This window comes from Aythya ferina (assembly GCF_964211825.1).
Source record: "Aythya ferina genome assembly, chromosome: 11".
Classification (NCBI taxonomy): Eukaryota; Metazoa; Chordata; class Aves; order Anseriformes; family Anatidae; genus Aythya; species Aythya ferina.
The window spans coordinates 2,249,451-2,276,427 of NC_140307.1; the positions used below are offsets into that span (position 1 = coordinate 2,249,451).

General features: G+C 40.5%; 4 protein-coding genes across 8 annotated transcripts in view; 2 read left to right on the forward strand and 2 right to left on the reverse strand.

The window, feature by feature from the left end:
• ZWILCH (zwilch kinetochore protein) overlaps positions 1–5,875 on the reverse strand; it is a 176,141-nt gene extending 170,266 nt beyond the window's left edge. For 3 of the 5 annotated variants that reach the window (XR_014696975.1, XR_014696976.1, XM_084532733.1), the window contains exons 1-10: positions 5,545–5,634; positions 5,341–5,392; positions 4,339–4,434; positions 4,102–4,220; positions 3,174–3,370; positions 2,638–2,717; positions 2,209–2,364; positions 1,903–1,974; positions 1,478–1,571; positions 564–619 (exon numbers count right to left, since the gene is read on the reverse strand). Coding sequence is in view for 3 of the 5 variants with exons in the window: in XM_084532733.1 (XP_084388859.1) it covers positions 564–619; positions 1,478–1,571; positions 1,903–1,974; positions 2,209–2,364; positions 2,638–2,717; positions 3,174–3,370; positions 4,102–4,220; positions 4,339–4,434; positions 5,341–5,392; positions 5,545–5,603 (981 nt within the window). In the remaining 2 variants the exon portion in view is untranslated. Of the gene's footprint in view, positions 1–563; positions 620–1,477; positions 1,572–1,902; positions 1,975–2,208; positions 2,365–2,637; positions 2,718–3,173; positions 3,371–4,101; positions 4,221–4,338; positions 4,435–5,340; positions 5,393–5,544; positions 5,636–5,806 lie in introns of those variants that run through there. The other 2 variants (XM_084532735.1, XM_084532734.1) reach the window with 2 other exon arrangements.
• Positions 5,876–5,990: 115 nt separating this feature from the next.
• On the forward strand, positions 5,991–11,132 carry RPL4 (ribosomal protein L4). The gene is made up of 10 exons (XM_084532737.1): positions 5,991–6,110; positions 7,273–7,444; positions 7,844–7,950; positions 8,387–8,525; positions 8,990–9,114; positions 9,475–9,604; positions 10,034–10,190; positions 10,388–10,471; positions 10,703–10,823; positions 10,913–11,132. The coding sequence occupies exons 1-10, from the start codon at positions 6,108–6,110 to the stop codon at positions 11,048–11,050; spliced, it is 1,176 nt and encodes a 391-aa protein (XP_084388863.1). The 5' UTR covers positions 5,991–6,107; the 3' UTR covers positions 11,051–11,132.
• Positions 11,133–11,831: 699 nt separating this feature from the next.
• On the forward strand, positions 11,832–14,125 carry SNAPC5 (small nuclear RNA activating complex polypeptide 5). Its single transcript, XM_084532738.1, has 3 exons — positions 11,832–11,984; positions 12,278–12,364; positions 12,917–14,125. Exons 1-3 carry the CDS (start codon positions 11,895–11,897, stop codon positions 13,022–13,024), a joined length of 285 nt encoding a protein of 94 aa, XP_084388864.1. The 5' UTR covers positions 11,832–11,894; the 3' UTR covers positions 13,025–14,125.
• A 1,380-nt stretch (positions 14,126–15,505) lies between these two features.
• The window catches only part of MAP2K1 (mitogen-activated protein kinase kinase 1), a 36,610-nt gene continuing 25,138 nt past the window's right edge, over positions 15,506–26,977 (reverse strand). Inside the window, exons 6-11 of the mRNA XM_084532736.1 lie at positions 23,526–23,650; positions 20,723–20,930; positions 20,012–20,076; positions 18,315–18,376; positions 17,401–17,446; positions 15,506–16,422 (exon numbers count right to left, since the gene is read on the reverse strand). Of these exons, the coding sequence (XP_084388862.1) occupies positions 16,309–16,422; positions 17,401–17,446; positions 18,315–18,376; positions 20,012–20,076; positions 20,723–20,930; positions 23,526–23,650 (620 nt within the window). The 3' untranslated portion in view covers positions 15,506–16,308. The remainder of the gene's footprint in view (positions 16,423–17,400; positions 17,447–18,314; positions 18,377–20,011; positions 20,077–20,722; positions 20,931–23,525; positions 23,651–26,977) is intronic.

Consider the following 26,977-nt stretch of genomic DNA (forward strand, 5'->3'; position numbering starts at 1 on the left):
TTAGCTCAAGATGATCTTTTTCAATTTACAGTGGCATGCTGCACATAGCATCAGTAAACAGCCAGAACACAGACCAGCAAAGTAGCATAGACCATATTTTGTGATAGGATACTAAACTCACAGATGATTAAATAACAGTATATATAACCACTTATGTATATATATACATATATATATATATAGTGGTTAAAAGGGAAGGGAAAGAAGCATGAAGGTACAGCTCTAGTACCTCAGAGACTGCTGCTGAATGCTAAGTTATATCAAAAATATGTTTAACAGACACTGGTAGAACATTTAATATTAAAAAAAAAAAAAAGGTTTTTTTGAAGGTAAAAATTATAGTGAACTTATTAGAGCTACAGAACTTTTAACTTTATCTTTAAATTTTTTGTCCATTATTCTTAAACAGAAAAAAAAAAAAAAAAGCAAGAGATCTTTCGTTATTTCTTTATGTCTATGTATCTACATATATGCCTAAATAATATAAAAGACACAATGAAAACTCAGAATAACTACTTAACAATGGAACAAGGTGACACAAACTGGTAGGAAATTGCACGTACCTCTGTTCCATTCTCATTTCCTGATGTACAATATATATCCAGTTTCTTCTTTAAATCTAGTAGAGGAGAAAATAAAAGTCACCACTATGAAAAAAATATAGTCGAACCAACTGCATAAATCCCCTGGTACTCCGTAATTAACAAGCACTTTAATGGGTGGCTAATAGACAAAATGTATCCATTTTTAGTTTTTTTCTACTGAAAATAATTTCTTGATATGTTTATTATAAGATACACGTTTTTCCTGTATATCTTTACTACATTCTTGTAGCTAAGCATTAACTCCTTAAATTCCAGTGATGAAGGAATAAGGGTTAACCAGTGGTCTAATAATCGTCTCTGGCTTTCTTCCAAATTTATTTGTCAGAGATGGTTTTTGTCTGTTTCTCTAAGTTCTTTCTATACAAAACTTTCTGAAAAATATACTGTCACATTTGAAAACCTTTTGGTGTGTTCCTACATCTGATTTTCTTTTTAGATTCATTTTCTAATATCTTAAACTTCTGATTGCAGAATTTCATAGCATTTCTCAGAAGAAATCAGTAATTTTGGGTGCTTTATTTCAAGATATCAAAGTACTGTTCTCCACCACCACTCACTGGGACATTCTACACTTTTAATGCTCATATGCATGTTAAGTAACTTGAAAGATGCACCCAAAACTGGTCCAATTGTTTTTTAAACATAGTTCTCATTTTATAAAGAAAAAAAATATATTTATTTTTTACAAGGTATTGGGACAAAGAAAATTTCAGAGATGTACTGATTAACCTATTTAACTGCTCTGTGCAGGCTATTTCAGAATAGAAATTACAATCACTAATTCTAATACTTTAAAAATTAAATATGTGGAATTTCCTTTGCTTCTGTGAAATCTGGCCTTCTTCTCTTCCCACACAACAAACAGAAATTACCAGTCAGAAATCCTTGGACCAGTTCAAAAGCTGATTTGGACTCTAAGGACTCAGGCCATTCAGTCACACCTGTCTTCAAACCTTCAGCCAAAGTCTAAAAGAAGCATCAAAAACAAAACACAAAACAGTTCTTGTTTAAGGTTCTGCATAGGTCTTTCTTCAAAATGTAGTTAACTTCTCCCAGAATCATACATCTCTGAACAGCTAACTATGAATTTTGAAAATTCCCAGATTTCCTCGCTTTGCAATTCACAATTTGTGCTCTGTGTATTCCAGATTCCTGAAACTGAATTCAAAATTTATTCTGAACTAAATACTTAAAGATATCTTTGAAACACCTGATGGAGTTTTAAAGAGTAAATTATTAACACACAAAGTCACCACTCCACATACATCTGAAATTGGAATTTCTCATTTATACTTACAAGGAGAAACTGCAGTTCTCTATACAGCGGATATACAGGACTCCTGGGATCCCCAGACTCCAGTGAAATATTCTGAAAGTTCCAGAAACTTATGTCAGACTCAAGCTTTAGAAATCAGGTGTCCTAAAATTTTCATTAGGGAAATGCAGATTAGCATAATTAATAGTTCAGCCTACAAACACATTGTACTGCTTATATAAAGATTATCTCTTATATAAACACAAATGGCAAGAGTCAAACAAATTTTCTATTCTTTACACTATTCACGATATAAGCAGTGGAAAGAGTTTGAGCTCCTTGACGTACCAGTGTGGCAGCTGCAGTAAGTGGGGGTGGCTGCAGAATCTTATCTACAGTATTCCATATAATGTCAATAGATATATTGCTTTCAGATTCTACAATTGTGTCCTCTATTGCAGCAGCTCTAATAAGTTCATACTGAGCAAATCCTTTTGTTGTCACCTAGAATAAATAGATTTTAAAAATTATTAAGAAGCGCAACATTATTTGGTACCCACACAAAATATTTTGGAAGTATTTCACACACAAAAAAAATGGCTAATGTGAGATATACTATGTAATATGAGGAGCCCAAACATCACTTAAAAATAGATTATGATACTATAGGGTTATGCTGAGTTTCTAAATAACATCTACAAAGCTTCCCAAAACCAGTATGATAAATGCAAATACAGAGTTTTTAAACTGGAGGCATGACAGATCATAGAAACCTACAATAGATGAATGATGTTTGACTTTATGTGCCATTTTAAGTTCCTCTAGGTTTGCAAAACAGGTTTTATCAGCTGTAGGACCTGGAAAAGGAAAAATACAAGAATCAAAAACAAAGAACCAGTTGCAACATGATGCAAGTCATATCTGCCATGCAGAATTAATGCTCAAATATTCTATTTAGATTCATGTTGTCCTTCACAAAGCTGTCATTTCTCTTGCATCTACTCCACTGACAATAAAAGCTGACTTTAATATTTAAATGTTTAGTAAGAGTCAGTACTAGATGATTGCACCTGACTGAAGGTAGGCCTGCACAGATACTGCTGCAGTAAGTATATTTAAAAGTTATTTCCCAAACTGCACGGCAGACAGACATCTTTCTCTTTTCTTTCACCAAAAATAAAAACCACACATACCCACAAACAGCAAAGGAGCAGTGCCAAGCCAACATCACAGAAAGGCAGAATCCCTATATTTGTATTCCCATATTCTTAAGCCTTCCTCACTCAATTTTATGCGGAACATCATAATCTTACCGTTACATGTAACCACATAAATATTGATCCCTGTGATTTTGTTTCCAGCTTTGAGAGGCTCAGCTCCAAGCCAACGAGTACACTCCGGATCAGAGCCATCACACCTTATCCAGAGGGGAGGAAGCACAACCCGCTCACTTGTCTTCAAATGGGTCATGTTTGGATTTTGTGCCATCGTATATAAGGAAATCAACTGCCTAGAGATATGAACAGGAAAGAATCAGATGCCAGCAAGTATAACTAAACCCTTCTCTTACATAAAACTTTGAATAATACATCAGTAACACTTAACTCTTATCTGCCCTGCCCTGCTTCATCAGCAGACATTAAATCATTTTACATAAAGAATGCAGCATTATGATCTTCTTTTTACAGGTAGAGCAATGAAGTCATGAAAAAAAGTACGACATAACTGATAATATATTTAATACAATACTTTAATTTACACTAACAATTCTAAAAGTGTAATTGAATTTTACATTTCAAGTGTTTTAAAAGGGTAAGTTAGTTAAGCAAACTAGTCACCATGCTTTGATACCACACCTTGTATTTTAATAACAGTCAAAAGATTAAATCCCAATGAGATTTTTTAAACAGAACTCCTAAAAAAAACAAGAATTTAAGTCTTACTAAACTTTCTTTGTGCATCTATGCTCAGGCAGTCCCATTAACAGAATGGGACAGGCCACAAGTGCTTTTCCAATACTTGGACTTTAGTTACACTTTGTTAGGAATACTTCTACCAGGGGAGGTCATTTTGCAGGTTGAAAAATGCTCAGCTCATCATTTCTCTGATGTGTAATTTAATTTTGAGGGATCAAAAATAACTCATGTGCTGAATATTAGCAAGAGATACAAAAGGTAGGAAAAAATAAAAAAAGAAGTTACATTGAAATAAGTGGATGGAGGCAGACCTTTGAGCACTTACTTTGCCCTTCTAACAGAAAGAGCGACTGGTCCAGCACTTTCCTTTGGTAAAAGCTCAGAGGCATAAAGAGCATCATCTGATTTTGATTCTTCCATTGAGTCACCTCCTTCATTGTGGTCCTTTAAGAGAAAGGCACAGATGAGTCTAAAAATACAAGGTATATGGAAATATTTGATGGGAATAAATTAAAAACTTGATATTACATTTAAAAGTTTAACAAATGTCATACACACTTACTGCTTTTTGCAAAATATACACCATACTGTTTCCATTCCAAAATCTTTCAATGGGACTTTTGCAACCATGACCAATCAAACAGATCTCTACATCGTTCTGAAGGAAAAAGAAAATAAAAATAATATATTACATGTAATTGATGTATTTCAGCACCTTTATAATACTTCAAATTGTAAAATTAAATAATTAATTAAGTCTTTTTCCAACTCCATTCATGAATTTAAGGTTTTCTTATTTCAGGAGAACAGTTACTGCATGGGCAGTTCTTGGTGTTCAGTTCCACAAAGAAGGAACAGAATATTAAAGCAACTGTGAAAATGCAACAACTTTCAAATAACCAACATAGAAACCTTCATCTTTAACAGTTTAGTTCTTTGAGAAAATTAAGTTTACCCAGGTGAATAGAAGTTCAGGTATGAAGTGAAGATATTGTCCCTCAGATAATGAGGGATCGCTGTTGTCAAATAGCAACTGTAGTCAGTAAATATCTTTAAGATATACTCATTTAAAGTAAAAATTAAAGTCAACTGATCTCTGAATTTCTCTTGAGAGCACTAAACATTGTTTGTAGACATCAAATAACCCATTTCTGTTCTTGAGAATGAAAGAATACATTTATTTGAGCATTGTTTCACTAAGAATACAGGAAAGCATTGCTTGATCCATCCTATCTACTCGGTTTTTCATACTACTGTATCTTTAAATGATCACTTGATTTTATTTTCAAACTGCTACCAAACTTCTATAAGCTTGAGATTAATTTCTGGAGTTAGCCCTGCTCCGCAGTGCCCTCGCACTCACTTGTTCCTACCAATTCTTTTGAACAAGTTAACCGTTAGTAGGTGTGAAGAACTGGGGCCAGCGTAAAGCCATCCCTGAGGTGAATTCTATGGTTCTAATTTCCATTTCTGCACGGTGCCCGCACACCTGCTTCAACCGGGACCAGCAGCCGCTTTGCCAACACACAGACGTGGTTTCGAGGCTTTACTTCGACATATTTACCTCAAAGAGACGCGGCTGTTCGGGGATGTTTTTCTTTCCTTCTTCATATAACCTGAAACAAAACGAAGCATCACCTACTTGGCATCTCCCTCACAGAAAACCCCCCTCCGTACACAAAACCACCGGAGACCCTCCAGGAGCCCCCCTCGGGCCCGGACCCGTCGGGATTTCTCCCCGTCCCCCTCGGCCGGCCCCGTCCCGCACCGGAGGAGCTCCCGGTACAGCTCGGTGCCCGCCGCCCGCCTCGCGCTTCCCGCCGCCATCGTCCCCGCCTCAGCCGCCCCTCTCCCGCCCACCCCGCCCCACGCCGCTCCCCTTCCCCTCCCCACAGCCAAAAAAAAATATTTTTTCCCCATCTAGGAAAGGATTTTATTCGGTTTTATCCTCTCCCTGCGCCTTTCTGTGGAAAATAATAAAAATAATTAAAAAATATTTAAAAATTTAAGTTTTGTGAGGCGGCACAGACAGGACGTCACGGGAATCCCTCCGCCACAAAAGAGTCCCTCGGTTTGGGAGGTGACGGGCGGCGACGGAGGTGGCCGGGGGGGCTCGGAGGGCTCCGTGCGGCGGGTGGAGGGGTGCAGGGAGGGGACCGGAGCCGGGACCGGGGCCGAGGCTGCAGCCGGGGTCGGGGCGGTGCCGCCGGGGGCGGTGGCAGGGCGAGGAAGGACACGGCTGGTAGCGAGGCAGCGGCGCCGCGTCCTTCCTTTTCCGGTTGTGCCGCGGCGGCGACAGGCGGCAGCACGAGGGGCTCCGCCGCTGCCCTCATGGTGAGGGGGGAAGCGGCGGGACCGGGCCGGCGGCGGGGATGGAGGCGGCCTGGGGCGGGCGGCGGGACCGGGCCGAGGCTGGTGGGACGGGGGCTGAAGGCAGAGCCGAGCTGCGGGCAGCGCGAGGGCTGCAGGCGTGGAGGGAGGGGGGGGGGCGGCCGCCATTTTGGAGGCGTCAGCGCTCGGAGCGGGGCCTGGGAGCTGCCTATACAGATATATATATATATATATTTATATGCACACACACATTTATATATGCACATATTGCTGATGCGATTCAGGTCCTGAACCATTTCCCTTTTCCTTCACCCTAATGAAGTTTGTGGTGTGCGGCCCCTGTGCCAGCTCCAAGAGTCGGGGCCTTGCCGGTAACCACCATTAGGAATGCAGCGCGGTGCCCCCCGTGCAGCTGGCTTGGAGTTTTGGGGTGTTTTTAGCATCTGTGAAATAAATTATATATGAGGAAGGGAAGGAAGGTACCTTGCCTGTGCCGCTGCCATGAGCTGTTTGTGACAAACACGTTTTAATGCTCAGAGATTCTTTGGTAAAGATTGCTGTTCAGACCTGCAAGGTATCATTGCTCATCTCCAAGACCTTTTGGAAGGAAGCTGGTGCTGCTGGCCACTCAGTTTTTCATCCCTCAAATTTTGAGGCACGGGACTGTTCGGGGATCATTAAAAAAGAAATCACTGATTTTAAGTGAACTTGCTTGTAGACCTTGTGAGTCTCTATATTGTATTACAGAAGTTGGTCACAGCGTTTCAGCTGCTGTACATAATCTGAATCTCAAATCTTTGAGAAACTGATAAACAGAGGTGGGTTTCTTATCTTTTTTTTAATAGCAGATGGAAAGTTGTTTAGAAGGCCTAGAGATTGGGTTCTAGATTAACCTTACTCAAATGATGTTGACATCTCCTGAATTGAAACCTCAGATACGGTGTTTAGAAATTGGGAAATGTTGGGGAGCAGTATTTTAAGTGAAAACTATTGCTGTGATGATGTAATTTGCGTCTTATCCAGTGTTCAGTGACAGTTGCCTGCTGTCAGCATGCTGGCACTGTCGAACTGAAGACACCTTTCATTCTGAGCAATACTTGATTGTTCCAAATGCTAGTGATGGACTTGACTTGTGCTCAAGAGTTTTTCCTTTTTTCTTTTTCAGGCTTGCGCTCGACCGTTAATATCTGTCTACTCCGAGAAGGGAGAAGCATCAGGGAAAAATGTCACCCTGCCTGCCGTGTTCAGGGCTCCCATTCGCCCTGATGTCGTGAACTTCGTTCACACCAATTTGCGCAAGAACAACAGGCAGCCCTATGCTGTCAGTGAACTTGCAGGTATGGTTTGTCTGCAGAACGGGTGGAATAACTTGTGGCTGTTGATTTTTAATATAGGTGGGTTAAAATTGAAACAAATCTAGAATTGAAATAAGAGAAGCAACAATCAGTAAGATTTTGAAGAGAAAACAAGGAAAATACTCTGATTCTTAACGATCCGACTTTAAATTACATGAAATGTTAACTATTAGGAAAAGCAAATCCTTAATGTGATAAGAGTGATTCTACCCGATCAGGGTTTGTTTTGCTGAAATGATGAGATTCCACTTCAGTGGTCCGTGTTTCTGAACCATATGATAACAGTGGAAGTTCTGATTATTGGTATCGAACTCAGTGTACCAGTGACTTAGGTGAAACGGCAGTGTTGTCACTCTCTGAATTAAAATCTTTCTGCTGCAGGTCATCAGACCAGTGCCGAGTCATGGGGCACTGGGAGAGCCGTCGCTCGTATTCCTCGAGTACGAGGTGGCGGAACTCACCGCTCTGGCCAAGGTGCTTTTGGGAACGTATCCTTTCACAGCTGCTGCTTGCGTCGAGTGTAAATCTAAACTCATCCAGGAGAAGTAATTGTAAAGTAACTAAAGGTGAAATGGAATTTTTCCATGTCTTGGGGTAATGGCTGCCCACAGCGATCTGGACCTGAGTCTGAGAAAATTTGGATGTGACTAGAAGCACCTGTGTGCAAATTCAGACTTACTTGAATGAACAGAAGCATTTATTCTTTTTTTTTTCCCCCTACAAAATTGGTGGACGAATCTTGTGATGCATACTGTCTTGCCATGATGTCGTAATTTGCGTCTTACTCTGTGCTCAGTGGCAGTTGCCTGCTGTCAGTGTACTGGTACAGATGGTTGACGAACAGTTAATGCTGAGCAAGTATTAAAGAGAGACACGCTGGAAAAAGTAACTTGAAAAAGCTTGTTCTTAACTGTAGATGCATAGATGTGTCGTGGAGGCCGCATGTTTGCCCCAACCAAGACTTGGCGACGCTGGCACCGCAGAGTGAACATAACTCAGAAGCGTTACGCCATCTGCTCCGCGCTGGCAGCGTCTGCTCTTCCAGCACTGGTCATGTCTAAAGGTGAGAACTCTGCTTCTGGAAACGTTTTCCTGCGGTTGGGCATTGCCTGAGCATTATCAGTAACTGTGTGATGACTTGAAATGGTTCTTGTGGGTAAATAAAAGCTCCTTTAGAGAGCTGAGCTGAGGAGGCAGATTTTGTTATGTACAACTAGGGGAGGTCACACACAGCTTCGCAATGTTGGAAGTTAGGTGGTTAACTGAGGTGCTCCAGTGTGCATTACTGGCATGAATCTTGTCCTCACAGTTACGGAAAATGAGACTGAATTTTGAATCACATGGCAGCTCAGTTTGATTTCTGTTGATAGAAGCCAGAGATTATGCTTAAAATTTACTTGGGTATTGTTTGAGGCAGGCCTGTAAGACTTCACTGAAACCTCTCTACTGTTGTTACTCTGCCTGCATAGTAGAGACTGAATTTCATGTTGTGTCACTTCTGAATAATCCTTGTACAATCCTCGTTAGGCCACTGCATTGAGGAGATACCAGAACTTCCTCTGGTCGTTGAGGACAAAGTTGAGAGTTACAAGAAGACAAAGGAAGCTGTTCTTCTTCTGAAGAAGCTTAAAGCTTGGAATGACATCAAAAAGGTGAGTTGCTACAGGTATGTTCTTAAGAACACGTTCCTATAATCTGCTACCCAAAGTTCTGTTTTGGTTTGATGCCACAAAAAATCCATTGGAAACAAAACTGACTGCTTAAACTTTTTTTTTTTTTTTTTTTTAATGGCAGCTTCTTCCTGTGCTGCGTTACTCTGAGCTCATTTCATTTCAGTGCTGCGTAACATTGATAGCTCGGTCTTTTTTGATTCTTGGGAATGATGAACTTCTCACTGGTCCGTGTTTCAGATAATCAGTGATGATTGTGAAGTTCTGACTAAAATAGATTTGTGTCTTACTATTGTAATGTGGATGTTTTTGAATATTCACAAATTTGATTTTTTTGTCTAGGTTTATGCCTCTCAGCGTATGCGGGCTGGAAAGGGTAAAATGAGGAATCGCCGTCGCATCCAGCGTCGCGGACCCTGCATCATTTACAACGAGGACAATGGGATCATTAAAGCTTTCCGGAATATCCCAGGTAACTTTAACTTGAAACATGCTTGCTCTTCTTGGGAGACTGCCTTAAATGATGAGATTCCACTTCATTGGTCCGTGTTTCTGAAACACATGATTTTGTGGAAGTTCTGACTTAGAGCAGTTAACTTCATTTCTGGGAATTTGATTTGGTGATGCTAACAAATGTTCAAAACAAATTTTATGGCTGTCACCATCCATAAACTTTACTTGGAACAGTAAAACTGAAGTTCTTAAGTTTGTTCCTGGAAAAGGCTGTGGTTTTGTTTTGTTTTGTTTTGTTTTTTTTAATTTAATAGTTTTTCATGTATATGCATATATAACTTAGTAATGTAGAAGTTTAGTAAGTCCATTATCAGTTTCTGTTTCTTTCTTAGTTCTGTGTTCTTTAATTTTCATTACAAATCAGAAAGGTGTGTCTGTTTTTCTATAGGAATTACTCTTCTGGATGTGAACAAGCTGAATCTGCTGAGACTTGCTCCTGGTGGCCACGTTGGGCGTTTCTGCATTTGGACTGAAAGTGCCTTCCGCAAGTTGGACGATTTGTACGGCACCTGGCGCAAACCTGCTACTCTGAAGAGCGACTATAAGTAAGTACAGCTGATCTCTGACACAGCTACATGAGGTAAGAAAAAAAAACGTAGCAGAATAACCTGTTGGTGTCACAGATTCTTCAGGTTAGATATGGAAAACAAACACAAATCAGTAATTTTACTAAATCTCTCTTTTAATTGAATTAGTTATGTTTTTTTCATACCAACCTAAACTCTGAACGTTTGCTTCACAGCCTGCCAATGCATAAGATGACCAATACGGACCTTGGAAGAATCCTGAGAAGCCAGGAAATCCAGAAGGCACTGCGTCCTCCAAAGTAATAATTTTTAACTAATGACTTCCAAGTGTAGTCTCTTTTTAGTAATTGCCAAGTGTAAGACTTTGTATTGAGATCAGAAATCTGTGTCCCTTGAGATGTGAGAGAATGCTGAGGTTTCCTTAGTTGGTGTAAATATTGGGAATTACATTTCTCACAAATCAGACTTGAGGGAGAGTTTTATGGAACTTGAACTGAAATGTGGTCATGATGCATGTCTGTCCCTTTCAGGAAAAAGATTCACCGCAGAGTCCTGAAGAAGAACCCACTGAAGAATCTGAGAGTGATGATCAAGCTGAACCCATACGCCAAAACCATGCGACGCAACACCATCCTGCGCCATGCTCAAAATGTAAGTACAAATAGAAGCTAGTAATACAGTCTTGGAGCATTACAACCCCTTTTGTATTTGCTAATGTATTTGCTTTTCTTTTTCTGTAGCACAAACTCAAGCAGGAGAAGAAAGCCAAGGCCAAGGTCACAGCTAAGGCCCAGGTCTCAGTTAAGGCCCAGACCAAAGGCAAGGCTGCAGGAAAAGCTCCGGCAAAGGAGGCAGCAAAGGCCCAGGCTGAAGCGTAAACCCCGTGCAGTTCTCATCCACCTAAGTTCAGAGAGCTGTACTGTGGATTTCCATCTAATAAATTCTATTGGAACAGTGAAATGTTTCCATGTTTTTCTGACAGTTTATTTTGGTGGGGGCAGAATGCAGTTCAACAGTCAGGAAGATAAAAATACCAGGTTAATGTGGCTTTAGAAGCACATGAGGAGGGGATGTGTGAAAGAATTGTCTTATTGTCCAAGTTGAAGGCAGTAGCCTGGGAAAGAGTCTTCTGCAACAAAGGCTTAACTTAAATGTCTTAGGCTGTTGTTTTTACGTCTTAAAATGTGTGCTTGATGGGTTTGAGGGGAGTGTTACTTAAAAGCAAGGATTTGCATTCTTTTTAAGTATCTTAATTCAGGGATAGGAAACGCTTACTTAGCCCACTTGGAGCAGCTTTTGGAAGAGAAACGAGCAGCCAGCAGGGGCGGGGGGAGAGCTGAGGCAAATTCCTGTCAGCAGAAGGGGGCTGGAGCTGGGGGGGGGCTCCCCTTATCCCTCAGTAAAACTGCTGTAACGAGCCCATTTCAGGCAACACAGCTGCACCGAATTACATTATTTTTTCCCCTTCCTGTGCGTGACGAGTTAAAAACGCACGTTTAATTAACACGTTTAATTAACGAGGGCGGCTGCGGCGGCTCTGCCTGCGCTTGGGGCCGCGGCCGGGCGGGGGCAGCCTGGCTGCAAATGGCGGCGGCCCGTGACGTCACGCCAGGCCTCGGCTGAGGCGGCTCCGCCCGCGCTCACGGGGGCGCTGCCGGGGCCGGGCCGGGAGGAGCTGGGAGGGGATCGGGGCGGCGGTGCTGGGCGGTGCGGGCGGGCAGGATGCTGAGCCGCCTGCAGGAGCTGCGCAAGGAGGAGGAGACGCTGCTGAGGGTGAAGGCGGCGCTGCACGACCAGCTCACCCGCCTCAAGGTCGGCGGGCGGCGGGCGGCGCGGAGCGAGGCGGAGACGGGCGGCCGGAACGCGGCGCTGGGCGGGTGGGTGGCAGCGGGCCCGGTGCTGGGGCCTCCTCCTCCTCCTCCTCCTCCTCGGAACGGGAGGGGGTTGCTCGTGGCCCGGGGGCTGCCTCAGGGCACGTCGGTCCCTCGTGCAGTGAGGGCAGAAGCGCGGCTTCGCGGCTGTGGCTGCTGCCAGTGCCTCAGGCGGACCTCGTTGCGGTGTGGCAGAGTCGCAGCAATAAGGGTTTGTCTGTCCCCTGCCCGCAGGTGGAGGAGCTGGCGCTGCAGTCCATGATCAGGTCCCGGGAGGAGGACGCGGCCGTCCCGGCGGCAGCCGCTGCGGAGAGCCAGGAGGTGAGGGCAGTGCTCGGCCCTGCGGTGGGAGCAGCAAGCTGGGCCCCCTGAGCGGGCACCCTGCTCGGTTGTGTGCACGGGAGGTTGAGCTCCTTTATGCTTGCTTTTGGTTGGAACAGCCCAGCTGTAAAATCCGCCCCGTTTGTTACCTTTCAAGGTAAACCCAAAGGGGTTTTCCCACCCCTGAAAGCAGCAGGTTGTTGGCAGAAGGGTTGGGCATACCTTCACTTCACAGTATGCAAGTACACAAGGCTTATTGAGCATTGTGGCTACTATTAACTGTGACACTGTTTTAGCCATCTGATCGTAGGGGATGGAGGTACTGGGTACAGGTATCATCTGAACCTTTACCTGAAGTGTGGGTTTAATGGGTTGAAATTCTTCTGTGGAGAACCCATGCGCTTTGCTTTGATGGGCTTTTGCAGCCAACAGTTCTAGTACCAAGATCTCTACCAGTCACTGTAACCATTCTCTTTTAGTAGTGGTGTGAGAAGCATTCGGTATTGCTCCTTGTTTTCATAACTGGTAAATTAAACTCTTTTATTGTAACAGACTCTTGGGCAGATGGACAACGAGGCTGCTATCAATCAAACTGAATTACAGCTGAGTCTTCAAGATCATGAAGAGGAAGAAGAGGAAGAGGAGGAATCAGATTCTTGAGAGAAAAAAATCAAAGATGGCTTTTAATACAGACTCAGGAATTTCTTCTTCGTTCATATAAAATTTGCCAGCAGATTTTCATGTATGGTTATGATGCATATGACATGCAAGACTTGGGGAGTCTGGGGAGGCTTACCCTTGAAGACGAATATCAGAAGCTTGGCAGATTTTGAATTAGATGTTAAAAGAATGAAAATTTGCTGCACGGATATGTAGCATAATCCATTTTGTGTTTAAAACCTAATGTGTAGCTTATTACATCTTTATACATGGATGGGAAAAGTCATTAATCCAGTCAGACTAATTTAACACAGTAAAAGCAATAATTTGTCTGTTCTTATTTCCAGTTGCTGAAATATAAAACCAGGCCACGGATGCTGGTTGCTAAACCAACGATTATATTATAACTTCATCTGCTTTAACTGGGAATTTTAAGATATGCAGTGAGCACAGATGTGTCCAGGATAGTCTCCAGGCATTCAGCTGCTATGTTCTCAGTTACACAGACCACCAGACGTACACTTCCTATAAATGTGACTGATAGATGTAGGTGTTCTTACACTGGGAGAAGCAGATATTGCACTGTTGACCTCATTTTAAGTGCAGTAGCAAGGGAGCCTCTCTTTGTCCCTACTGGTGCTGTTCTTAAGTACTGTCAGTCTGACTGAAACAGTGAAGTATTTTCTACTTCTTGCTCTTTCAGCGTAGCAGCTAATTGGCCTTCTATTGTGACACAAACTGTATGGTAATAATTAGTCCACGTTACTTGTAATAAAAAACTGATACTTTAAAATTAGTTTTATTTTCTTTTTCCCTCATGGTAACTTCATAGATCAGTGTAAGGCCACTTTCCGTTTTCAAGTTATCTTCGAAGAATAGGAGGAGCTTATGGAAAGGGATATGAAGTCTCCTCCACAATTTCTTTTGTACAGTAACAAGCTAGTGCTGCTCCTACCAGTAACAGTATGTTCTTTCTCCTTGTGGAATGCAGACACCATGTGGTACAGTTATTTTATCAATTCTTGAAGACTCGTTTTGACACACACAAACTCAAACTCTGTTAAACTGATTAAAAACAAATAAAAGTAATATTCTAATTCAGATACTTTGTCAAACTGTCTTACTGAGAAACTAGTCAGTTACAACAATCCAGGCCTGTTCATTGCATGGCTAGTAGCTAAAGGTGCTACTGCTGTCTCTGGTATTTGGTATTAGTAGCTCAGAAAAATAATCCTCTGAAGTTTGCTTTTAAGAGTGGGGAAAGTACTTGGAAAAGTGTCCAGGATCCTGGGTGTGGTCAGAACACTTGATTCAGCTGCCAATAACTTTCTGCCACTGTTTGAAGAGCGATTATTTGGCTCTTATTTGACTTGTAGCTATAGGAACTGATCCTTAGAATGTAAATGTAGCTTCATCCTGTACTCAGGACTAATTGTTCGAGAAGCCTGGATGTCCTAATGAGAGCTTAGAACACCAGCGCAAACACTTGGCAAAGCCATCCCAAGGTGTACAGGGAGAAAAAAAGCCTAAGCAGATGTTGTGGCTTGGAGTGACAATTCTTTGGAAGTATCATGCAAAGAGCTGCTTTGTAAGGGGCTCAGTAGACATCCTCTCCCTCCTTTGCATTCGTGTTCGACCTGCATTGGGCACTATTTATACTAGTGCCCAATATACTATTTATTTTATACTGCATTGCCTCCATCCTAAAACAGGTGCACCTGCCCCAGGCTTTGCTTTTCCAAAGCCAGTTCTGGAAGGGTATGCCTTTTGGATTGGATGTTGGATTAAAATAGACAAACTAGTTTGCATGTTGCAATAAAGTACTACCGCTGTTGTCCTGTCCTAGTACATCTGACTGTGCTTACAGCACTCACATTATTGTCGTACGTGGAGCAAACAAGTAAAATCAGCTTTCTTCTCTAAATACTTGCTATTCACAGGCTGCATATTTCTTTTAACAAATGATAAAAAAAAAGTACTATCTTTTTTAATTTTTATATATTCTTAAACTAAACCGCACAGCCCTGTCAATACTACCACCACTCACATTCAAGTCGAAGGAAGCCCTGGAACTGTCATTGAATGATCTCCAGCTCTTCACAGATTGACAACTAACTATTCATGGAAGTTCATATCTAGAATGATTTGGATTCCATGTGGAAAGGAACTTCCGAATTCTCCTTGTCTGGAATGTCCTCTCCTTGTCTGATATGTCCTTTCATGCAGCTAAGCTTTGCATAGCATTGCCACACAAATCCAGTATGCAGGAAAGTAACAGGCTCAAGTGACAGCTGGCTCTAGCCCTCTAATTTCACAGCTATGTTAGAAATTCTCATTTTATATACACAACTTTATACTTCTCAGACCAAGGATACTACACAGTTGTGAAAAAAAGAGGCACAACATAAAACACAGTCACAATTTAGGATTAAGGTCTTGGTTAAGTTTTTCTTCTTGAGTTCAAATAAAAACTTCAAGAACTTATTTGATAATATATTTATTAAGAGAACTCATTGCTAAACATCTGAAAGAATAAAACAATAGAGGATCTTCATACACTTTAGACACCAAACACAGCTGTCATGAATCTTTAGGTTAAAAGAAAGCAAACTGCCTGGATCTTTGTCATGATTCTGTAGGACACTTCCAAGAGCTAACTTTTAAAAATCAATTAGAAAGACATACATCACTAAATCCAAGTATGATGATACATTTTAAAAATAAATATAGAAATATGAACAAGTCTACAATTAGAATATTGCCCTGTACATTCCAAGAGATACAGAGCTCTTGCCTTCTTTACCTGGAAAGAGAGATCTCTAAACAACAGCAAAATTGGAACCATTAGGCCTAACTTTCAAGATACAGTTTGGCAGCAGCAAAAGCATGCTCGACAGATACAGTTTTGGAGCATCCCTAACCCTTTTTGCGTGGGAGATTAGGTAAGCATGATTGAAGTACCAATGATTTACAAAGAATCTTGATAAAGTTCAAACAAGCTAGGGGTAAATGCCCCCAGTGATATTTCATTAAGAAAGAATATCCATAATCACTTAAAATCAGCAAGCACTGTAACTTAAACATCTTACGTTTTGGTCAGCAAACAAATGTAATCCAATACAATACCAATTAGTTTATGACAAAATTTAAAACCATTTGGCACATGCTATAAAGACATTCTTCCTTAAGAGGTGAAATACATGTTTGAACAGGTACAAGCTTAGGAAATAGGACCAAAGTAGCGCTGTTAACAGACGTACAGTACAGTATTTGCTCTTCCATATTCAGACTCCAGCAGCATGCGTGGGTGTACTTGGTTGGTTAAGGCCTATGGTTGAACAAAGCCATCCTGCAAAATCCACCTCCTCTGCTTCAGATCTCTTAATGAAAGCATGAATCTTAGCAGAGGAAAACAAAATTACTCAAACGCTCAAGGTAACATGATCAGGTAAAGAATAATTTTGAATAATACGAGGTATAAAAAGTCTAGTTTCCTTCCTGTGTTTGTGTGGTTTGCCAGATCTTATAGCTATCTTGAAGTGACCAGTAAAACTTTTCTATAGGATTAATGAGATAACCAGCACATGAAATGTTCACATTGCAAAGTATTCCAGAGAAATACTGCCTACAGAGTGCCTATTGCAGAATAATTACACCACAGTATATGATAAGGATGTGACTCAGCCACTTGATAACACTCTGGAAAATGTCTGCCTGTGCTTTCATACACAAGGGCTTTTTGTAACAGGCTTTGATTACATTTTGCACTCTTACCACACAGCAGTATCAAGGCACAGAAAACTTGATTTTTATGCAGTAGAACTTCAGTCCTATCATTAAACTTAAGGCCATTACATAAAGTCATTTCATATAAAAAAAAATGCAAGATTTGTTTGTGGCCAGTAGTTCTACAGATTTTGTAAGAAAAAGCTGATGAGAGACAGGCAAATTTTGTTTCTCAGATGTTGATAAAATTTCATTTAACTGGTTCATAAGATAACTGGAATTTGTTTCTTTTGTCATCTTGCATACTTTATGATTGGTTAATAAACCAAAGTACAAACCAAAGTAAAAGAGAATTCTTCTGCTAATCAATTTAACAGTATGAAGTCATATACTTCTAATTATCAAATGTCAGATTGAAAAATCCACCAGTATGGGGCTCTTGGACAGTTCCTGTTCTAGGAGTGTGTGAAAGCCTGAAGCCCCTTGATCTCTGGATGAGAAAAGTGGCCCCTTCCGACAGTTTGAGCCATTTGTATCAGGAGGCACAAACAACATTCTAGGCCATATGCTCATCCTGGTCTCAGGTCAGCTGAGGAACCCAACCTGCATGGAAATAGTGCTCCTAGTTCAAGTGAAGAACTTTCACTTACCATCAGCTGCTTCAAATCAGCTCTCTCAGCAGGATTTTTAATTAAACTAGGAAAACAAAGCGTTACACAAGTTATACTCTTAAAATAAAGATCAAGCTAGATTGTTAGTATACTGCTTTCATCCTGAGAAGATACCACTCTAGATAAAAGCATGAAGTAATGTAGTGCCACTCAAACAGAACTTGGTCTGTAAGCAATTCTCTTCTGTAGGTTTCATAGGTATAGTTTTAGGTATGAAAACCTGAGTTGCCCAATATTGTTCAGTGGGGGCAGGAGTGAGCATCTGGGACCAAGCTGGAGAGATCAAATTCCCATTTAAACTCAACATTCTCAGTGGCTTTATCCCTCAATTCTCTCTTACCCAAGTCTTTTTCAAGCTCAGTATCAAGTATATGTTACTTTGTATTATGGCTCTTTCTTTGAGAAAGAAGTAATTCAGATCTGTAGCTTTAGAAAAAAACACAACTCATTTTTCCCACATTAATGAACTACCTCCCTAAGCACTGAATATACTGGCTCAGTGCAGGTATCACTGAAACAATGTTGGAAAAGTAAACAAATGGGAGAATGACTGGTAAGATAAAAATGTTAGTTCAACAAACCATTAGGGAAGAGAAAAAGCATCTGGAGCCTAGAAGACTTCTGCACCATATGGAATGCTCACTACAGAATGCTGTGAAGGTTACCCATGAAAGTCCAGATCCTCTTACAGAAGCGTGTTGTATGATCAGTCCACAAAAGTACTGTGGTGTCTTCAATGCTGAGAAAGTACTAAATTAGAGTTGCACACAGAACCAGAGATCGTATCTTACAGAGGGGAACATCTCTTAGCTCTGGGGTTCTCTTTGGATGCATATGCTGTCAAGCTGGTCCCTGTAAAGTGAGCTTTAGGCACATTAAGAGAAAATACTTACCATTTGTTAACAAAATCTTGAAATTCAGAACCAAAAACACCGTTGGGCAATTTTGGAGGTGGCTTAAAACAAAAGAGAAGAGTTGTTTAAAGCAGAAGAAATACATGAGGCTGTACAACCTACCCAGAGATCTCCCAGTTATACGTCTAATATCTGAGTAAAGGTACAAACACAAACAATGCAGCCCTAGCACTTCCCAAGCCTTCTTTCAAAGCTGAGCTCTGAAGAAAGTCTCAGGCCGACCTCCGTCTCCATGCATACGAACAGAGCATGTGCTGCCATATGATTTACAAAAGTAAAGATGCTCAGTTTATTACTGGTTAATTTTGGTCATTACTTACTGATAGCTACTGGATTTTACACGTTTCCATAATAAATCAGACTAGTTTGTGTTTGTGTTTTTATTATTGTTTTTAAACACACATACCTCAATGGGGTTAACACAGCTCTGAGATGTGATTAAAGGAGGCTCAGAGCAGTCTACAGTGATTAGCGTTGTGTTATTCTCCTTACTACTAATCCCTAGTTTGGGGAATGGAAGACACCCTGCATGGTATTATTTCCATAATCCTTTTGATCTGAATATTCAGTCCCAGGGAATGAATTTGTTCAGATTTAGAACTCAAAATGAGTTTTCAGGTACTATATAAACCTGCATATTATTGTCGTGTTTTCCAAGCATTTGCTCTAGGGTCAGTGTGAAGTTTTCATTCTTAAACCATGGGTCCTACAAGCACTTGCACTTCTGATTCCTTGTAAGTGCAGACTTGAGATGCAGCCTGCAGTGGGTTACTGGTGTAAAGGCCTTGATACAGCAGCTGATGCTGAAGATCCCTTGCACTATGCCAGAGGTAGCAGAACATAATCTTGTCGAATTCTCAGATTTAGCGACCTCAGCTTAGAGTGACCTCCTCAGAGAAGCTACAAGATCATGACACCATAGTATCTTATGTAACCCGAAGCTAACACTATTCCAAGACTTAATGCCTTCACATTAAGCATTATGTAACGTACAAGATAAATTCGTACCGTGAGAAAACAGTGCATGCAGCCAAGGAGCAGAAGCAGTTATTAGTATCGTTCAGCAGCAGAAACGAGTAAGAGCTAGCCTTTGCAGACACTAACTGTGCTTTTTAGATAAGTGGCAGATGCATCATTTTATAATTTATTCACCTTGAATAACTGTTATCCAGCTGTTATATCTGATAGCTAACACATGCTTTTTTTTTTTTTTTTGACAGACACAGGTAATGAACTCGTGAATAATGAATTTCCGTGGCATTTGCAAAAATACAGAAAACAGACCATCAATTCTGACGTACTACTCTCTTAACTAGCCTTGTAGCTTAGATATCTGAAAGACAGTCTTATGAATCAGCGTATTTTCTTTCAAGGTGTTATAAATAACAGTTTTGTATATGCTTGATAGTACTGTGTGCTATTAAATCTAACAGGTTGTGTGATCCAGGCTGGAAAACCCATAAAGCTACTTAACAAGGGTGTAAAAGAACAAGCTAAACCATCCCCAAGAATAATTTAAATTCAAGCTGACACAGAAGACAAGGACGTCTGTCATACTGCAGTAATAAAAGATCACAAGACCTGACATACCATAATCCTAACCCCACACCCACTCAAATTCTGGAACACTTTAAAAGTTTACAATTAAATTGGTACAAGTGCAAGTAATTGCTTACCTCATTGACAATGTAATCAAGGAGTTCAAAGATTGCCATTGGCGGCCTGCTGTCTGGTCCATAGGCTAAGAAGAAATTTTGGAAGCAGAAAAATACAGTGTTACTCTCCACCAGAGGCAGGGGTGCTTTAAAAAGCTAACAGTCATAGATTTAATTCTTCTATGGTGGACTTGCCGGGCACCCAGTAAACTTACAGAGAAGTGGAACAGCAACAAAGTAATGCTTTCATGCAAGGAGAAACTATTATTTTTGAGTTCATCCAAATCATTAACTTCACTTCCCAGTAGGGAGTCTTCCTATTGTACTTGGATCATACTGCATCTTAAAGAGATGAACCACATCAACAGAACACGTCTTAACAGTGTTCATGAACAGGTTATTAGCAAAAGCACATTTGGTCCTTGATTTTCAAGCTCAAATAGGAAGACTCATAGTAAGACTGAACCAGGTGCCCAACGCAATCCTGTTCTTTTGAAATTTTAAAGTCATGTTATGCAAATCAATACTAGGTAAGGAATTAAAAAAACCATTCTAACAAATTGTATATCTTACCATTGGAAACCTCAACTTAGTTCCAAATGACTTTAAGATGCTGTAAAAGTACCTCAGTGGTACAGATGAAAAGCTACTTAGTAGGGGTTACATTGACACTTTTTTTTTTTTATTGGTTTATAGCAAATATAAAAATATTTGCCTCACATCAGAACTTACAGCTCACTGGTCGACCAGGTGTTCTTTGCCTGGGTGAGGTCTCAGCGACTGGAGAATCTCCCTCCACTGGGCAGCCAAACATTAACTCGAGCTCCTTGGAGTCAGGAGGAGGAATCGGGTATCTGCCAATGGCCATTTCTACCAGTGACAACCCCATACTCCATATATCTGATTGCACAGAATAATGAGTTCCCTGTAGTCTTTCCGGCTACGAAAACAAAGAAAGAAAAAAAGGGGACACAGTAAAATACCGTAACAAAAAGGAAAAATTAGAAATTGCATTCTGCTATAGTATGGATAAAGTGAGAGATGAAGCCCCAACTTACTAGTGTGGCATGTGCCAACAAGCAAGGTACCTTTATTTAAATCTCAGCTAAAGTTCCAGAATCTTCAGAAACTTTGTATACAACCATTACAAATAAACCTGGGACTTAAAAACCATGCCATCATGTTGCTGCTTTATTCCTTTAAGATAGTATCTCAATGTTCCATTTATTAATAGTGATGAAATAATTAAAGAACAAGGAAACAAAACTAGTATTGGTAACTAAACATTCACCTTGCTTCCCTGAGAAGGCCTGCTTGGTCTTATGCTTTGAGAAAAAGAGGGAAGGTGATTTTATGGATTCTACGTGGGCCTCTGGTGCTCTAGCAATAATCCTGTGGTTTGTGACACTTCTCAGCTGATACCATTCTCATAGGTCCCTACAGCAGAAATGCATTTATGCAAGGCACGCATACTTCAGTTTTAGATCCATATTCAAATAATTTCTAAATAAACTGCTGACATCTATAATCCACTGAAATAAAGAAACATAACACTGAAGTTGAATGACAAAGTCTTATGCAGCGCACAGACTTTTCCTAGAGGTATAATGACTGGAACAGATTATATATATATATATAAAGACAGGAAGATAGATGCCTGTTGCGTTAGTTAAACCACCTGCAACTTATGAGCTGACCACCACCAATGTAACAGGCTTAAGTTTTTCTAAGGAAAAAAACAAAACTTGAGTGGGATGAACAAAAGCAAATTCAGGAGAGGTTATATATGCACGCTAATATAACTGTTACGAAAGTGTATGCAGGTAAGACAACAGATTCAGCTAAAAATAGATTGTGCATTGTTTTTACGTGACTTAGACATTGGAAAGAGACTTAGCAATGCTTTTTTGGCCATCAGTTGAGTTATGATGGAAACCATACATGAATACCCCAATCATATCGCTCCAGAGAGTCTCAGTTCTCCTCAGTGTAATCATCTCCTATTTCCTACCTAGAGAACTAAAGTAAGATTAATCCTAAACTAACTCCTCTTGCCTAGTTTTTGTACTTATTCTATCAGTACTCTTAGATGCTAAAGGTATTTTCTTCAGCGTTTAGTATATTGATCTACATCATCCTTTGATCTGTTTTTACTGAGACTCCTCAAAGAAAATAATCCAGTGTCCCACCTCAGCAAGGTTTTAACTATTTGGGTAAACTACATGATTGCTAGGCAATTGATAAAGATGCCCAGACAGGAGGATACATACATTTTCATAAAATTTCTAGTGCTGCACAAAACATTTAAGATCTAGAAAATATATTTCAGTTAAGTAATTTTGATTATATACACCTTCGTATAGTAGAACATGATGTTCTTTGGCATGTAACAATTCTCTAGCTATCATTGGAAAACGAATGCTAAGGGAGAAAGATATTGCAGGAAAAGGTACTTCAGAGACTATTGGAAGAATAATATCACCAACACAGCTTGGTCTGTGACATATGGTGACAGAGCACAAAGCTGAATTTGTTTTAGAAAAAAAAAAAACTGATGAAAACTGAAGGCAGGCAGCACTCTGCTCTCACTCTTTCTACTAGAAGAAAAAGGGAAAGCCAGTAGTATGCTGAAGGTTTACAAGAGATGGACTTTTTTTGCGCGCTATTAGCAATAGTCCCTAAGTGTATGTGGGAACATAAGCCACAGTTATTTCAAGTATGTTACCCATATTAAACGACAAAAAAAGAAAAGACTGTCTTTGATGTTGAAAAGCAGGTCCCACGCTGAGCAGAAGCAGCATTATTATGCTTTTTTCCTTTGAGTTTAAGCCCACACAGTTTCAATCCTACAGCAGGATCTCTGCACACTCTGGTTTTATGAAGTAATTGGCGTTATGCTGAACAGGTGAGTACATTAGAATGAGAGATCTGTTATTTCCATTAGCACTGAATTCACATAATGCAAAGAGCTCCTCTGAAATGCAAGTTTCAAGGCACTGCTCCTGAACAGGAACAAAGACCTGTGTAAATAGTCCCAGATTAGCTGCCATGGCCTTGTCCACACCAGCCACTCCCATACTTTTCCTTGCTGCTAGAGCCAGATTGGGTTCCCAGGAACAGTCACAACAGAACCCCTAATGAGGCAGCAGCTTGCCTAAGTGACTGTAGCTAAATGCTGGAGTGGAAAGAACTGGATTTAATAAGAGCAAGATATAAATACTGTTTTTCCAGAGATGTATGCACACAAAACCTAAACACATTAACCAATTGGATTCTGCAATGTGGATGTGATTGCATCTCTTCAGTAGTGTTATGAAAATATTCCTGTTGCAAGAAAAGCCAAGCAACATGTTCTTCCTCCCCCCCGCCCCCAATCTGATACGATACTGGCATATGCTGGGAATGCAGGAAGTGAAATAAAAACTATGAACGTAGCAGAGGTAACAGCAACAGTTGGTTTCTTGTTTGATTACTGGAATCGTGATAACTCTACCATAATGTATAGTAAACTCAAAGCTGTAAAATCTGTACTTACAGACATGTAGGAGCGTGTGCCAACAAACGAGTTTGCCATAGAATCTATCAGTTGTCCACTGACACCAAAATCACAAAGCTTGATTTCACCTCTAGAGTTTACCAAAATGTTAGATGGTTTAACATCTGGAAAAAAATGAATGGATGATTTATAACTATAATAGATAAAATGGGAAATTTGACAATGAAAGTAACATGAGAGGTGAGAATTATCATGTGTCTCCCTTTGTCCCCCTTCTAACTATCCCATAACTCCTATCCCTTCTCTGGGAATACTCAGAGAAGAGATCTGGTTCCCTACCCAGACCCAGTTTGTGGGCTCTCTTTAAATATACTTAAGTGTAAATAAACTTCTTAAAACACAAATGCAAAAAGACTGTTGGTTTTAAGTTTGGATTTTACCCACCTTCTTGGCTTTCAAGTACTATGTTTGTGCATCTACAGCTTCCTTGCAACAACTAATATTTGGCATATGCTGACATACCAACCTAACTACTCATTAGTGATGTTCTTCTGCCTAGAAATAATCAAGAAACCCTATAAAATTTTTTAAACAAAATTCATTGAACTTCAGCAGCTACTCCATAACCCCTGACTTAAACTTTGGGTGCATATAAACAAAAAAAATGGTTTTGCTACAGGATGTTTTAAAACACTCCTGAAAAAATAAGCTAGCCTATTATTGCAGTGCTACACTTAAAATACCTGGAGATTGTTTACCTGTGACAGAACCCCTTTGTGATTTTAAATCCATCACTACCTAAATGGAAACTTAATGAGGGCCAATGGTAACTATGCAACTAATAACAGATATTTGTGAATGCAAAGGTACTCAGAACAGTTTAGCATTTCTTTGATAGGTGTAAGAAGTGCTTTTTTTTTTTTTTTTTTTGCCTAAATATATCTTGCAGCTTTTCTGGTCTTTACCAGTGGTGCATTATCCACAGAAGTAATCAGTAGCTCACAATTGCAAAGCTACAGGTCAATAATAAAAGAGGGCACTATAGGTTGTTTTTGACGGAAGCAATCAGCTCATGGTATCAGAATTTCACTTTAGTCTCTGCTATTCAAGAGCAGATCCACAAGTCTGGAGCCTATAGACTATTTTCATTTGCTTTTCCACTTTTAGACACAAATAAACTCCAGGTAGCTTTCATTTTGGTGACTGCAAAACTGACCTCTGTTTGTGATGTCAACAGGATGTCACTGGAAAGATGGTACTAATGTGACTCCTCCACACTAGGAAGAGATCCCCATGCAGGAGGTTATGCCTCACTGAACAAGATCCAGCAAGATCGGAAACGGAGACAAAATATTTTGTTTAATCCCCCCAGCCCACTTTCAAAGGACAAACCGAAGCTTTAATAAATAAGTTATTTACTTTTGTAAACTGTGGCTACATTTTCTGGCTCCTGAAATCACCTTTCTAATACAGGAAACAAACTGTCCAGGCACACTGGAAACAAGGGTTTGTGCTGATCTTGCACACGAGTTCCTCTAGGCTCTGCTCTAGCACAGGGAGCCTACAGCTCATCCACTTCACTTGGAGCAAGCAACGGCTCACAGGAAGCCCACACAGTGATCTAGAACTACCCCCTGGCCTCAACACACCAGATTCATGTCTGCATACACCTTCCTTCTCCTGGAAGAAAAAAAAACAAAAAAAAAAAAAAGAAAAACTACCTGGCAAGAACAGTTGGGATACATGAAAGATGGGCATGTATTTTGTGTGTACTCCTTTTAATTCCACATCCCTGGGAAAGTAACTAGTTTATCAACACTGCTCAGTACACTTTCCTCCCGTACAAGTAACAAAGACACTGGGCAGGTTGTGGAGCCGTTCACCAGGTAGGAACCACAATGTCAGACACTGGTTAATGGAGCAGGGAGCTCTCGTACAGGCACAGGACTTCAGCAGAGGGAGGGACTTAAGAAGCCCTTTGGACCTACAGCTCTACCTTCCGCAAGTTCTACCTTCTTGAATACAAGTTTTGACCATTTGTAGAGACCTCACCACAAGCACACTTCTCAATGAAAAGGAAAAGTCTACTCTAGGAGCTTGTCCTGTTTAAAATTTCATTAGGGGAAAAAAAAACAAAACCGGTTTTGTTGGTGCAGAGAAGCAGGCAGCAGAAATACAATACTCCCAGCTACACAGGAATCTTCACCTAAAGTTCTGTGTAAAAGCAAAGCAGAAAAAAGTGTTTGCAAAATACACAGGAAGCTCTGCAGAGCCTGGACAACTTCTACAGGCCATGTTTATGTTTGGACTGCACACCTATGTACTCTGCTAGTTTGATTCAGAACACGGAGACGTCCCCACTTACCTCTGCAGCTCATGAATATTTCACGTACATAACTAAAGGGCAAGATCCCATCAGCATTCCACTGCCAATGAACCAAACGACGCTCTGGAAGTTTCACATTCTAGAAACCACCCGGTCTTTTGAAGACTTATCTTTTACCTTCAATGTTTGTCTAGCTTATAATCACATACTGCAACTTTCTTACAATAGCACAGCAAACCATGACTGCTCACTGACGTTTATATCAAGTCTGCCTCTCCCTGAGCATTTCAATTCTTCTCTCAAGGCCCCCAGTGTGATCAGAAAGTGCTGTTAGGAACGCTGCTGTCTTTCCACTCTAAACGCAGCTTGCTATGCTATTTTAACTCCAGAGTGCCTAAGCTCTTAAGCAGTTTCTCTGGAAACCAAAATAAAGCAAAATGAAACAGGAACACCAAGGCATCCTTCACAATGTATGCTTAACTTGCAAGAAAAAGACAAGTCTCAAAAGGAAGATCAAATGTGCTACAGAAGCAAGGTATCTAAGTTCTAAGCATGAAAGGACATTGCTTGCATCACTCCAGACTGTCCAGAAACAGAGCTGTGCAATTCTAGGGACACCCTTAGCCAGTCCAGATGCACAGATACATGACACTGAAGAGGGAGCTAGCTAATAAAAAAAGGCTTCTGAGTTTATAGGATGTCAAGTACTGTCTGTAAGGAGTATGCCTCCCCTGCCTGAGCCTTGCTCTCCCTCACAGGAAGAAAGTCAGTTCATTCCAAAAGAACGAAGGCTCAGAACATGATCATAGCAACAACAGGCAAGAGTATTTTATTTTGTATGTGGCAGTTGGGTAGCTGCACTTGAGTGTATTTATCTTGCAGTGCATTATTGGTATCTTCCAAGCACCCAAATATTTAAAAGAAAGTTCATCCCTGTTTGCCACAAGTTCAGCAGTACAAGTGTCCTCTGGATATTCAGAGAAACACAGCCCAGAGCTTCAAGACAGAGGAGTGACATCATGGACATTAAAGTCAAAAAAAAAAAAAAAAAAAAAAAGATGACTTAGCAAACTACAAGGTCAATGTATATCAAACATAACCAGGAGTTTCTTTCCATCTTTCCCCCATTATGATTTCTGTTTTTAAGTAAATTCCCAGGACTGGA